Source organism: Anneissia japonica, unplaced genomic scaffold (assembly GCF_011630105.1).
Source record: "Anneissia japonica isolate Jap-2015-1 unplaced genomic scaffold, ASM1163010v1 scaffold9_len2422644_cov172, whole genome shotgun sequence".
Taxonomy (NCBI): Eukaryota; Metazoa; Echinodermata; class Crinoidea; order Comatulida; family Comatulidae; genus Anneissia; species Anneissia japonica.
The window spans coordinates 586337-599491 of record NW_022758107.1 but is presented as its reverse complement, the minus strand read 5'-3'; the positions used below and the strand labels follow the sequence as shown (position 1 = coordinate 599491).

At 33.3% G+C, this 13155-nt stretch overlaps 1 protein-coding gene across 1 annotated transcript in view; it reads right to left on the bottom strand.

Moving 5' to 3' along the window:
• Positions 1-1956: 1956 nt before the first annotated feature.
• The window catches only part of LOC117125055 (glycine dehydrogenase (decarboxylating), mitochondrial-like), a 27101-nt gene continuing 15902 nt past the window's right edge, over positions 1957-13155 (bottom strand). The window contains 12 exon segments of the mRNA XM_033271423.1: positions 1957-3789; positions 4149-4294; positions 4965-5072; positions 5775-5870; positions 6270-6456; positions 6918-6993; positions 7320-7462; positions 8368-8494; positions 9629-9732; positions 10719-10799; positions 11603-11751; positions 12695-12800. Of these exon segments, the coding sequence (XP_033127314.1) occupies positions 3664-3789; positions 4149-4294; positions 4965-5072; positions 5775-5870; positions 6270-6456; positions 6918-6993; positions 7320-7462; positions 8368-8494; positions 9629-9732; positions 10719-10799; positions 11603-11751; positions 12695-12800 (1449 nt within the window). The 3' untranslated portion in view covers positions 1957-3663.

The window sequence follows — 13155 nt, the reverse complement described above, 5'->3', positions numbered from 1 at the left end:
AACTTTATTAAAAAAAACCTAAACCATAATTCACCACACTATAGACACTTTTTGACAAAAATTAAAAATTTACGACTTTGTTACCCAATGAGAAGTGTTCTAATATAGACAATGGGTCGTGTCTCATATTATTTGTTATAGTTTTATTATTCATTATTTTCACTTGACTCGCATAAATAATTTTGTTGGAAGAACATTTATATGCAGTTGTACTTCGCAGCACTTCACTTGCAATTTGAAATTTTTAGTTTAAATTAGTTTGCTTCAGGATTTTCTAAAAATGTTTTGTGTCATTTTCTTGACATGAAAATTGAATTACTGTACAGATATTTACTGCCAAGGAAAATAATATCTGACTTGCTTGGTGTCTTAAACCAGGACCAGGAATGAGTATTACCTTAATGTTAACGGATGACGTCTTAATTTATTTATTTTGCGTTGCGGAGTACGTTAATTTTAGGATTTTACATGCTCGACGTACGTTATTTACTGGTTTACGTATGTGTATTTTGATTTTTACAAAAGGGTAGGGGAGTATAGTGTTGCATGTTGGGCACTAACATTAAATATCTTAGGGAGGTACTTACTATAAAATTAAATTTTAAATGTCTGTGTTTTATTACTTGCAGCCTGGGAATATTTCTACATGGTGGCACCCTTTAAAACACATTGAATACTAATATTGAAAGGGATAAGGGTCTACACAAGTAATATAATAATGGAATTTGCAAGAAATATTTTATGAATTACAAATGAACAACAGAATAAGCTTTTTAATATATCAAATTTTATTTCTTTCTTTAGCTCATGACATGTATCTATAGTTCTTACTATTCTTTTCGAAGTCACAGATATTTCAGCATGTTATTTTTAACAGTTAATAACTATAATGCCATTAAATGAGGTCGTGAATAAAAATTATTTGTGTGGATCATTTATTCAACTTTCTAAGAAAGACCTGAGGTAATACAGCAGTTTAAAGTCGCATAATGTAACGATCGATTGATTAGTACATCCAACAGGCAAATACTGTATGCGAAATTGAAACAGCGTGTTATGAATTATAGTGCACTGTCATTGGATTGACTGGAGCAGCTTTATCATCAAAATTTCACATCAGATTTTGCAAAACTGAAACATCTTCCTAATCATAAAGTTAGCAATTTTCGGATGAATATCTTATCTAAATCTCGGAAATTAAAGCCTCTAAAAACCATGCAACTTTGGACAGGTTACAATCCCTTGCTGGGCATTTCACTTGAGTCCTTGAGGAAAGCACATTCTCTACATTACTTCTCTCCACCCCCAAGAATATAAATTAGAACCTGATGGGGTTGCCTGCTGCAGCTCTGACTACAGCAGCAACAGTCAAGCATGTGAACCCATGGTGGACTCGTTGACCTTGGGGAAAAGCGCTTTATACATGAAAAGGCACTATATAAACAAATAATATAATATAAAAATAGTAAATGTGTTCATTATAGAGGTATTCCAAACAAAAGAAACAGAAATAATATTTGAGTGACCAGCCATGCAAGATGATGATTTGGCATGGAATGACTCAAAAATGATAATAGAGAAAACAATTTAATGCGCCAGATGACTTGTTTGTACTCCCTGAGTAGACAAGCAGTTAGGGACAAAGGAATTAGGAACTTTAAAAAGATTACATGGTTGATGAAACCAAAAAGCTTTAAAACACAGAATAGCAGGGGTCTCCTGGAAATCTGAACGGCTTCTGCAACCAAGCAAGGATCTCACGGAAAATAAACCATCTCCCGCAAATAAATCTGCATGACCCTACTTATTATTATTTGTCTCATGGATGTCAGTGTCGATGGGTATCACCAAAATTAGACGAGCTAAGAAACTCATTTAAACAGACCTTTTGGAAAAGACTTCTTCCAAAACAGAAAATTGGTAATCAGTAAAGGAGTAACGGCACATACACAAGTGTTTCATCATTGTTTCTCACTTCTATTTAATTCAAAATGTCTATGTAAGGGTTTTTGCCAGAACCAGTCAACATCTTTTAATTAATTATAACAGAACAGATTCCAAGTGCAGATGATTTCACTCAATCACATTGTCATTTATATCTACTTAAGACTGTTTACCACTGTATGCCATTATTAATGTACATTATATTTGTCCTGGTTTGACACAGAGAAAATGATTAACCACAGAGGTAAAAAGAAACGCTGTTTCCACAATCCCTGCACAAAACCTTGTAAAATTTACTTTAGAATGTAATATTATATTACAATTTTAATAAATTATTTAGTTAGGTTGTAAAACAATAATTAATATAGAATTAATATAGATAAATATAAAAATAATCAATAAATATAACCAAGCTGCAATGTATTCCTAGCCTACAACACGCATAAGCCACCTACAGAGGTAGTGAAGATGCTGTCAAATTTAGAAGTAGAAAATGAAAACCACTCAAGTATGGTTTATGTAATTGTGGACATACACAACATACCTACACAAAAATATACCTATACAATTGTGAAGATTCGTACGTAGCGGTTTATGTATTAAGAACTTCTACACTACAAATTGTGTTCGCTCACCAGAGAACTGTAAGTGCTCTGGTGAGAGAACAAAATTAGAAATTTTTAAACCTGTCTGTCTAACCTTTTCCTAGTTTGTAATGTTACAAATTAATTTAATAATGAAAATTCAGTTAAAGATAATAAAAGATAAAGTAATGACAAAATTGAAATGGTAAATAAAACACAGCAACAACACAACAGCGAAAATTGCATTGAAGCAGGCGAAAACCAATAAAAGTATGTGCCGTATTGTTATCACACACACAATGTATCTAAAAAAGGTAAACCATGAATATTATAAAAGTAAAACTATAAACTTTAAAAAAAAAAAACAACATAAAATACTGTATATTAGTAACTTATATTCCAGGATTCATAAAAAAAATTCACAAGAAATCAAATTATTCACACCCAAAAATCACCTGCTATATTGTTTTCTTACAGTTCTATTTCTCATTTCATTAAGTGGTACGGCACTTACATAAAAAGGCTTTATCAAAGTCCTAGTGACTTTTTTGTGCCAAATAAGTAAAATTAATATTTTTTTTAAAGAACTGCCTTTCTGTCAAATAACTGTGAATACTGTATATATCACAATCACAATATTCGTTAAAAATAAATTTATTCAAATTGCTGTTTTGATATTTAAAGTCAATATCTGTTAATCCGATTTGAAGAAATATTTTGGTAAATAAAGTAGTTTTTGGGGGGTTTTTTTTTCCCTGGTAGTAGAGGGTAGAATTTTAAGCCAGGTTTCCATAAAATTGCTACACTGTCACTACAGTGCTTTCAATTCTTGTACTGTGTAGCAGCCCCCAACGCAATCAGGAAGCCTCCCCAATTCAACCGACCAATCAGCGTCACCAAAACCTGTCGGTGATAACGTGTAGCGATTGTATAGAAACCAAGCTTTACTTTTACTTTATTTATCAAAAATATATCTTAAAGTAAAGATTAACAAAGACCAACTTTAAAAATCATAATTATTATTATATAATGTATAAGTATATTTCCTATGTGTATATTGTATATTTCATATATTTGTTAAGTCATTAGTATGAATCACCTAAACCTGAATGCCCAATTAATCCTGTAAGTTTAATCAGCTGCTCTCCTCATCTTCGTATTCAGACATTGGTGGGCAGGTACAGATCAGGTTTTGATCACCGTATACATCATCTATTCGTGCAACTGATGGCCAAAATTTATCGCTTGGTTTAACAAATGCCTAAAAAGGGGGGAAAAAAATAATGACTTAATAATGACTTTTAATACATTTATTTTTTCCACCTCATAGCTAATAATACTACAAATAAACTACCAATATTGATAATAATATAAGAATTAGCCAAAAAAATTGCAAATAAAAAAAAATTCAAACCAGCAAACTTGCTAACAATTTTTGAATAAAATATACTTTTGAATAATTGCATCTTAATAATATAAATTAAAAATAATAAATGACTTGGATGATATTGTATGTATCAATTGAATTAGGACAAAAACATCCAAAAACATCCAATCAGAATCAGGAATTTGGCTGGTGTAACAATAGCCACTGCCTATAAAACATTGATGTGTACGTACAGCAGGATAAGCTGCTTGTTTCCTTGTGTATGCCTTATTCCACGAGTCTGACATCACCACATGTTGAGGATGAGGAGCATATTTCAATGGACTGTCATCGGTAGCAACTCGCCCTTCTTCGATGTCAGCAATCTCGGCACGAATGGCTAGTGAATAAAGCAAAGTTAAATTAAATTTAAATATTCACTTGAGAGTTTTTAGCTTTCAAAACTGAAAATTTGGAACTACAAAGCCTTGTTTGTCTTTAATATTCATAAACACACACAACATTTTATGTTTTTGGCAATAAAAGAATATTGCTTCCTTTTTTTTTTTTTCATCTTTTGTGGAGTCATTCCACCTTAATTCATCAGAAAGACAAGTCATTGCACACATAACAAATGTTGGTAAATTTTAATGACTGTTCGAAATATCAAAAGACACAGTGAGCTATAATGCAATATGGTAGTATAAAAATATAGTACTGAAGAATTTTCAAGCATACAATTGTATAAGAAGTTGTTGTATTAAAATTGTTTTAAGAAGTTTATGTTTCAAATATTTTCTAATATTTTTTTCTGTCATAAATACAAAACGAAAATAGATGGTCAATGAAAACGTTTTCTGTACCAAGGACATCATTTTCAAAATTTGCTTCAAGACCATAATTAGTAAGGCTAAAATTTTGAATAAATTTCCACAGATCGTGGGCACTGACAAAAAAGATGTGCATCATCGTCAACAGCGATACACTTTGAACATGTCTTATCGTTGATAATTTTCCATGTGTGTAAAAAAAGAGATCTAGAAAACATTCACTATGCCAACGAAACTTACTAAGCAGTGCATCACAATATCTATCGAGCTCCTCTCTGTTCTCACTCTCAGTCGGTTCAATCATTAGCGTATTGCTTACTGGCCATGACATAGTTGGTGCATGGAATCCTGGAAAGAAAAGATATAACAATCAAATTTCTACTTCAGGTTTAGTCTGTCAACAGTGGGAACAGACTGTGACTTCAAACAAATATGAAAAGACACTCAATAATACTATCACAGAAAATTTGACCAATATTGTGTTGACAAAAATATGGTAGTCTTATGCCCAGTTTTAAAAATCTGTCCACCATCCAATTCAAAAACCCTCTAATTCAAAGCCTCTTAAAAAAAAAAACCAAATAACAAAGCTAACCTGCTAAGTGGAAATCAAACCTATAGCCCACCCCAAATTTTCAGGTCTTTAAAGGTGGTCTCGAATTGGAGGGCAAATTGTATACTGTGATTTTACCCATACTGTATTGGTATAACCCTAACTCATTCTATGGGTAAATCACTGGTATCTGTCTCACTAAATGTACCTATACTTAAGTCTAAAGTAACTGCTTACTATGTTGCTTATTTGGATATCTAAATTGTATTAAATATACTGTATCTGTCGTTTCTTATAATAATTAATAATCAATACATAAATTGTTGTCATTGTCATTACAATTTTCTGATGTAATGAATCAAATTATTGGCATTGCTGGATGTACCATCTTTTCAAAAACTTGTCACATGTTCGGCTTTAAATACGGAAAAATAATTAAAAATTTAGGAGAGATAATGGTGCATAAGGCAAAGATATTCAAAAGCTGGTGAACCCACCAAAATCCTGAAGCCTCTTGGCAATATCTGCTGACTCAATGCCTGATGATGCTTTGAATTCCCTGGTATCCAGAATAAACTCATGAGCAACAAAACCTAAAAAAAAAACAAAGACGACATCAACTTCGAAAACTTGCAACAGGTCCATTCATTCTAAAATTATGTCCATGACATCAATAATATGATAACAGTGTTTATTGCGATGATATTGGTGAAAAAAAACTACGATTATGAAAACAATGAAGATGAAAATTGACAAGCTCCATTGGATAATACCATTAGTTGTATGATAATTATATCAATAACAATGATGACGACATCCATAATGATGATAATGACATCAATAATGATGACGACATCCATAATGATGATAATGACATCAATAATGATGACGACATCCATAATGATGATAATGACATCAATAATGATGACGACATCCATAATTATTATTAAAATGATGTCAGATGATAATAATAATGCTTCCTCTTAGCTAACCTGTAGTTCCTCTAAATAAGATCTTGTAAGGTCCTTCCAAACGCTTTGCCATGTAATTAGCATTTAGAATTGCCATCTGCGTCGCCTTCCTTAAACCATCTGGTCCCATCATCTACAGAACCTTCATGCCTGCCATGTGAGCACTGGCTGGGTTAGTCCCATGTGCTGATGTTGGGATCAAACAAACCTTAAAAAAAAACAAATAGTACACAGTTACTTGACGGAACAATATACTACTATTACTACTGATATTTCTACCATCACTGTTATCTTATCGTCAAAGATTTTACTGTGTCTATTTTGAATTATCTCTGAAAATAACTGTCAATTTGTTATTATCACATAATTTGATACATGGAATTAGTACTTAACTACATGATGCCATACGATATGAAACCATATCATACTATACTATACTATCAATGCCATATTGTCATATTGTAGATACAGTTTGACCAATACAAAGTATTCAGGGGCGGATCCAGAATTTTTTAAACAGAGGGGGGGGGCACATCATATTCAGGATAGATAAGCAAGAGCGCTAATTTCAATATTATATGCCTTGACATTTTTTAATTTAGTGCCAAAATGGGCCGCCTATTGGATCCGCTCCTGGTATTAAACAGAAGCTGTAATTTGATTGGTTACCTTACGATGTCCCTCTCCTATGTGCGTCAGATAAGCCATAATTGCCCTTAGTCCAGTGTATTCCCCTTGGGCTCCACTGGAGAGATAAAAACAGATTTTGTTTTTAAATTTTTAATCAATGCTCATCTTTAAAAAAAATGTATTGGAATGAGTTTGAACAAAATGCTGACCATCTTTGTAAGTTCAAAGAATATGAAATGCAAAAAAATAAAATCCAAAATCAATTAATTTAAGGCAGCAGTGGAATAGAAAGATGAGAATTGATTTGAGCACAATTAGGCTGTACATTTCCAGCTTCATTTGGAGGTGACTATACACCTTCATTTATAAAAGCAAAATTTAAATTTTTTGGCTGGTAGGCAGGTATGCGGGAGGAAGTATTACAAGCCTTGCCTTACCCACCTGTTTGGTTGAAATGAAATGCTATCGTAACCCGTAATCTCACAGAGATCTTGTTCTAATTCATGGAACATTTGTTGATAGCCTTCAGCTTGGCTCTCGGGAATGAATGGGTGGAGATTAGCAAGCTCTGGCCAAGTAATAGGCTAAAACAATAGAGAAAAAAATATGTTAAACTTTAAGAGGTGACCGTGCAACAGAGGGTGTGTACACACAAACGGTAACAACTTGACTCTAATACTGCTATAACAGCAATGAAAACAATAATTCACAAAGAGCAGTATAACTCAGCCTGCCAAACTGGCGGTAGCCACTACGTGTGTGCTGAGCCATCACAATCATTTTAGACCTTTGGTATCTGGTTCAATGGACCCTTCTGGCATGTCAATCAAACTTAACAACTGACCAATCACAGAATAGGGCTGAGAATACCACATTCTACAAACACACATGTCCCACAAACACACATGTTTACATCCTTCGTTTGTATGAATCACAGGAGCTAACAGTTTCTTTTTTAATGTAGCATCCTTTTAGCGAATAATCGCGTATAATCGATTCTAGTTGCTGTTATTGACTGGAATAGTCGTAGCAGAGTCACCAGCAAGTCGGTTAAAAGCATGACCACCCCACCACCCCCCATTTATACTTCTGGGTGGAGAGAGGCAAACGTAAGTAAAGTGTCTTGCCCAAGGACACAAGCAATGCGACAAGTGCCCGTCTCGAACTCCCGATCTCACGATCAGAAGTCCAACACTTTACGCCACACGCTCCCACCACGAATGCTTACACATGTTTACACTATTGTTTTGTGGGGTGGGGCTTAGTAAACAGTCCACAGTTTGTGGATTCCTTGTGTTTCAGGCGGAGGGCTGAAACATGTTAGAACTAGTGCACCATTTTTCAGAAGAAACGTTTTTAAACCAATAAACTGTTTGTTCATGTTCATGTTTAAGATTGCAGTACACTCTTCAGTAAAGAGCAGACAACTGTCTAAAAGCATACCGCCTGCAATTTTATGCAGGAGTTGTTTTTATTTTTTAGATCTTACCATCATTTCTGAGGTACTGTTGAGTTTCATTGTACAGGAACCGAGAGGAATCATACTGTGGGCCAACGACAAATCTTTATTCTCAAGAGTCTTCATGTAGCGAACTATCTGAGTTTCTGAATGATGGCTGCAAGGTTGAAAACAAAAATAAACACATTATTTACACCTGTAATATATATCACTTTTAACAACCATCATCATCATCCACATACGATTTTATTAAGAATTGAACAGCAAGAACTTTACCATCAGAATTCCATAGAACATGTAAATTATTGATTTAAAAATGTCTTAAAATACAAAACCTTAAAACAAACATTAAAAACTAATTTTAAACATTTAAAGGAACATATATAGATCTGTGTATATTAACATTTGGCTTGTTTGTTTAAAATATATTCTTTATGTCTACTGTAATCATACATGATGGATATGATTAGCTACGCCAGTGACTATTTTCTCTCATATAAAGCATTCAACACATAGATAATGTCTAGGCTTCTCAAGTGCGAGAATATTGCAATCAAATAAGAACTTTCATTATTGATATGCGATCAAATTCCTTATACCATGAAATATTCCTGAGGGCTCTCTTGGGAATGGACTCAATTTTCTTGTTTTGATCCTCATTAATCCAAAAGCTGTATTTTACATAAGCATACATTCCATGCAAGGTCAAACATAACAATATATACAGCAAACATTGACGTATATATGTGTTATGTTGATCTTACACTCCATGCAAGATCAAACATATATACACCAAATCAATTGATGTATATATGTTTATCTTTGACCTTACATTCCATGCAAGGTCAAACGTAACACATACATCAATAGTTTGCTCCTAAAACAATGGCTTTATCTTACTTAGAGCATAGTAATTTATTACAATTTTTGATCTAAATTCCTAATAATTTGGCTTTAGAAACAGATTCTAAATAATTTGAAACAGGGACTGTAAGTACGGGTCTCCCTCCAATAAAGATCTGGGACTGGGATTTCCATAGTCTTTAGCAGACTTGGTCTCTAATTAGAATAATTATGATGACAGCTATTAATTTGGGACCACAAAATAGTGGTCTTTAATTAGAGGTGGTCTTTAATTAGAGGAATCTTTAATTAGAGGGAGAAATGTATTTGAAAATTGAAATTCAAAGATTTACACTTCCCTGGTAGAGCTTTAATTCCTTAAAATATCCAAAACATTTATTTATAAGACCATCCCCAAATAATGTTGGCCATTATTTTATATACTAACCTGTTGAATACTGAATGTGTGAGGAATTGGCTTGTTCGCTTGTGCTCTGTTTTACAAATACTGGTGTCTGCAACTCCACCAGGGAATGTCTCAGCAATTTCATTCTTATAAAGAGAAAGAAAAAAATTAATTTACAATACTGAATACTGCAAAGCCAAAAACATAGATTCATTACTATCCAGTAACATCTCCCAATTACATACGCTTCCATCCAAACAGAGTTCGTAAATGAGAAAATTCGTAATTCAGAGAGTTCAAATTTTCACAGCATCTCAGTGGTATGACTAGGCCTATGCTACAAAGTACCGGGATAGGTAGGACTAAGCCTTGCCTTGGCTTGGGAGCAACATTTTGTCATGAAATATGACTTGGATTTTACTGTTTTCTGCAACAAAATAATACTTTACAGAAGCCAAAATTACTTGAGCTCACCGTGAAGTATTCATTTCAAGTGATTTCTGAATGAAAAAACATGACCAGAATTGCCAAAATGAGTGTTAATTTTATTCTCTTCATAAAAAGATCGCGAAGCTATGCAAATAGCGCCCTCAATGAACAAAAAGTAAGAGTTACTGTACAGGGTATGCCTCAACAAACATACACAGCTCAAATGAAATATAACATCGGCTGAAAACAATCGATATTTCTTGATTTAAACTTTCGTAAAATTGAGAGTCCGTAAATGGGAGGTTAGTAACTGGCGATGTTACTGTGGTGTAATTCAATATCACAAGACATAATTGACCTTACCAGAGTGTCAGATCAGGGCCCAGAACATGCACAGGTGTGGTCGCAAAAACACATGTGTTTGCGTACGTTTTTACAGTCCTTTTGTAGGGCCTTAGCAACTGTATCCAAGGGGCGGGGCTTAGCGAAAAGGTCCACTTACTGGTCACCGTGGTGATTGCAATACTTAATCAGTGACGAGATTCAACGGAAACCACAGCACAACAAAGCGCATGGCGACTTCCTCAGACTGCCAACCAACAATTAGCAGACAAATGGAAATTGGTAGAAGAATAAATGCATTTAAAATAACAAGCCATTTTTGAAAATTTCTATCTATTTTTAGGTGTAGCACTGTACTTACAGCATTAAGTTGACTACCAACGACAAAGAGTAGATCATCCAAATCTGTTACGCTTACAGTCTCATCAATTGAAATACCAAGCTGTCAAAAAGAAAAAAAATAAAGCAATAAACATACTAAGTGTATTAGTAAACTATGTATTGAGATAACAATAGACATACATTGTAGTTTCAAAACCATTATGTTTCAATTTATTTAGTTGAGATAGTCACAAAATTTAAAGGAAATTATATATCATGTAAATTGTTTACATTATTTTTTCACAACTCAAGATGCAACTTTTTAAATAATGTTTTTTTTCTTCTTTTTGGAACTGCACCACGAGCAATGACTGTTGGAATGGCGCCATATAAATGATTGATTGATTGCCTTGCACCACAATATCAAAACCATATCGAATTATATTTTCGTTTGCTTCAAGACAATACAGAGACTACACATTGTAAGATGTAATAAAATAGCAATAAAATAGCAAAACACACAAATTCCTTTATTTACTGCTATGGTCTAGGCCTAATTATAGGGTTCACAGGCACCAACAACTAAACAACTAAACCACAAACCACTAAACCACTTAAGTCTCAAGTTATACATTTTGGCGGTTTCATATGGTAACTACTACTACACTAAAATCCATTGTTAAGGTATCAAAAGGATTTATTGAAGCAAGAAATGGAATTCATTAAAACATCAATAATTCTTTCAATCGTTTCCTTGGCAAAATAATATTCTTGCCAAGAGAAAAGAAAACGGCAACCAGATTTTTTAGATTTTGGGTCAGACATACTTTAGCAACACTAACTTTTTTAGGCCTTATTTAAAAACACATATTAAGTTAACATCACCCTACATGGGGGAGTTAAAAAAAAACAACGTAAACATACTTCTCCATTCTCGTAAAGCCTAAGATTCATCTGTTTTTCATTTGCCCGCTTAAGTACATCCCTTCTGATTTCTTCCGACTTGCAACTGAACTTTATAGTATCAAAGAACACTGAACCAGTCAGTAAATCATGTCCTCCATTTTTTACACCTGATTGTAAAAATAAATTTTTTTTTAAATTAATTAATTGAAATTATCAATTCATTACCAATTATGCTAAATTTTATAAAATGGTAAAATTAAATACTCTAAACATGTTATCAACATAAAGGCAATGAAATACATTCATTCATTCTTTATTCAGCCAAAAAAGTGTACAATACAATTTTACACAGTTAGGACAAAAAAAATACCTAAGAATATCTCATTAATTAATCAATAGTTAGATACAAGTTTAAATTAGAAAGCAAAATGTTACAAAATACTTTATATTATAAGTCAACACTTATTGTCCCTCAATAAAATGTATTTTCAGTTTAGAAACAAATGACTCTAAAGTGTCCAATAAGAAAGATACATGAATCATATCACAATAAATGAACATTTCTGCTAAGCCCACCCCTTGGATACCGTTGCTAAGGTCCCACAAAACAATGTGTAAAAACATATGCAAATATGTGTGTTTGTAGGCGTTTGTTTGTAGGACAAGAAAGTGTGTTTATGAGACATGCACATTATTCCTGGCCTTGTTGTAACTGGTCAGCTTTTAAGTTTGATTGTCCATTATATTGATAGTGTCATACTGATATTAAACATATTATTATTCAATTTTCATGTCAAGTGGCAAGCATAAAGGCAAGGGGCTTCTATCCACAGCCTTAACATGGCCGCTGGTTCAAGGCCATCCTCTCCCAGGGTTTGTGTTTGATAGAACCTAGACTTCTTGGATAACAACTTAAAAACTGGAGGTCAAATGTACACATCTGGCTTGTGTGTATGTAAACGAACACAAAATAGTGAATGAACCTGTTTAACCCCCAGTTTCTGTTGTTGTGGAAGCTTAGAAGTGTTCATTGGGAATGCAAAACCAGTGTTTTTATAAACAAGTACATTAGTCAGAATTATTATCAATATATGTAAATTAGATGCTTACCTTCAGCTATTAACTGTGTTCCATTGTGAACTCTATTAGCTATGGATTTGAGTCCTTCTGGCCCGTGGTATATTGCGTACATGGCTGCCATATTGGCTAGCAGTGCCTAAAATGAAATAAGCATTATTGCAAATAATTAAAACATTTGTGAGGTCTCGTCACAAAATGAGTCTCATGGTTAGAAATTCAAAAATTGAGTTTATATTATATTTGGGTAGATCACATTATAAGCTTTCATTTGGTCTTTGAATGACTTCCCTACTATAAGTAAATCCAGAGATGGGAGCATTTAAAGTTTAGGTGTATAAGAACCACGTTCTGAGAAAATCGCCCTCAAAGATAAACTAACCTGTACAAATAATAGGACTAGAATTACAGAATTATGTGCAGAGAACACAGTTTTGGCAAGAAAATTCACTTACAAAGTATACAATCATAAAATATAAGTATCAAGTTATTCA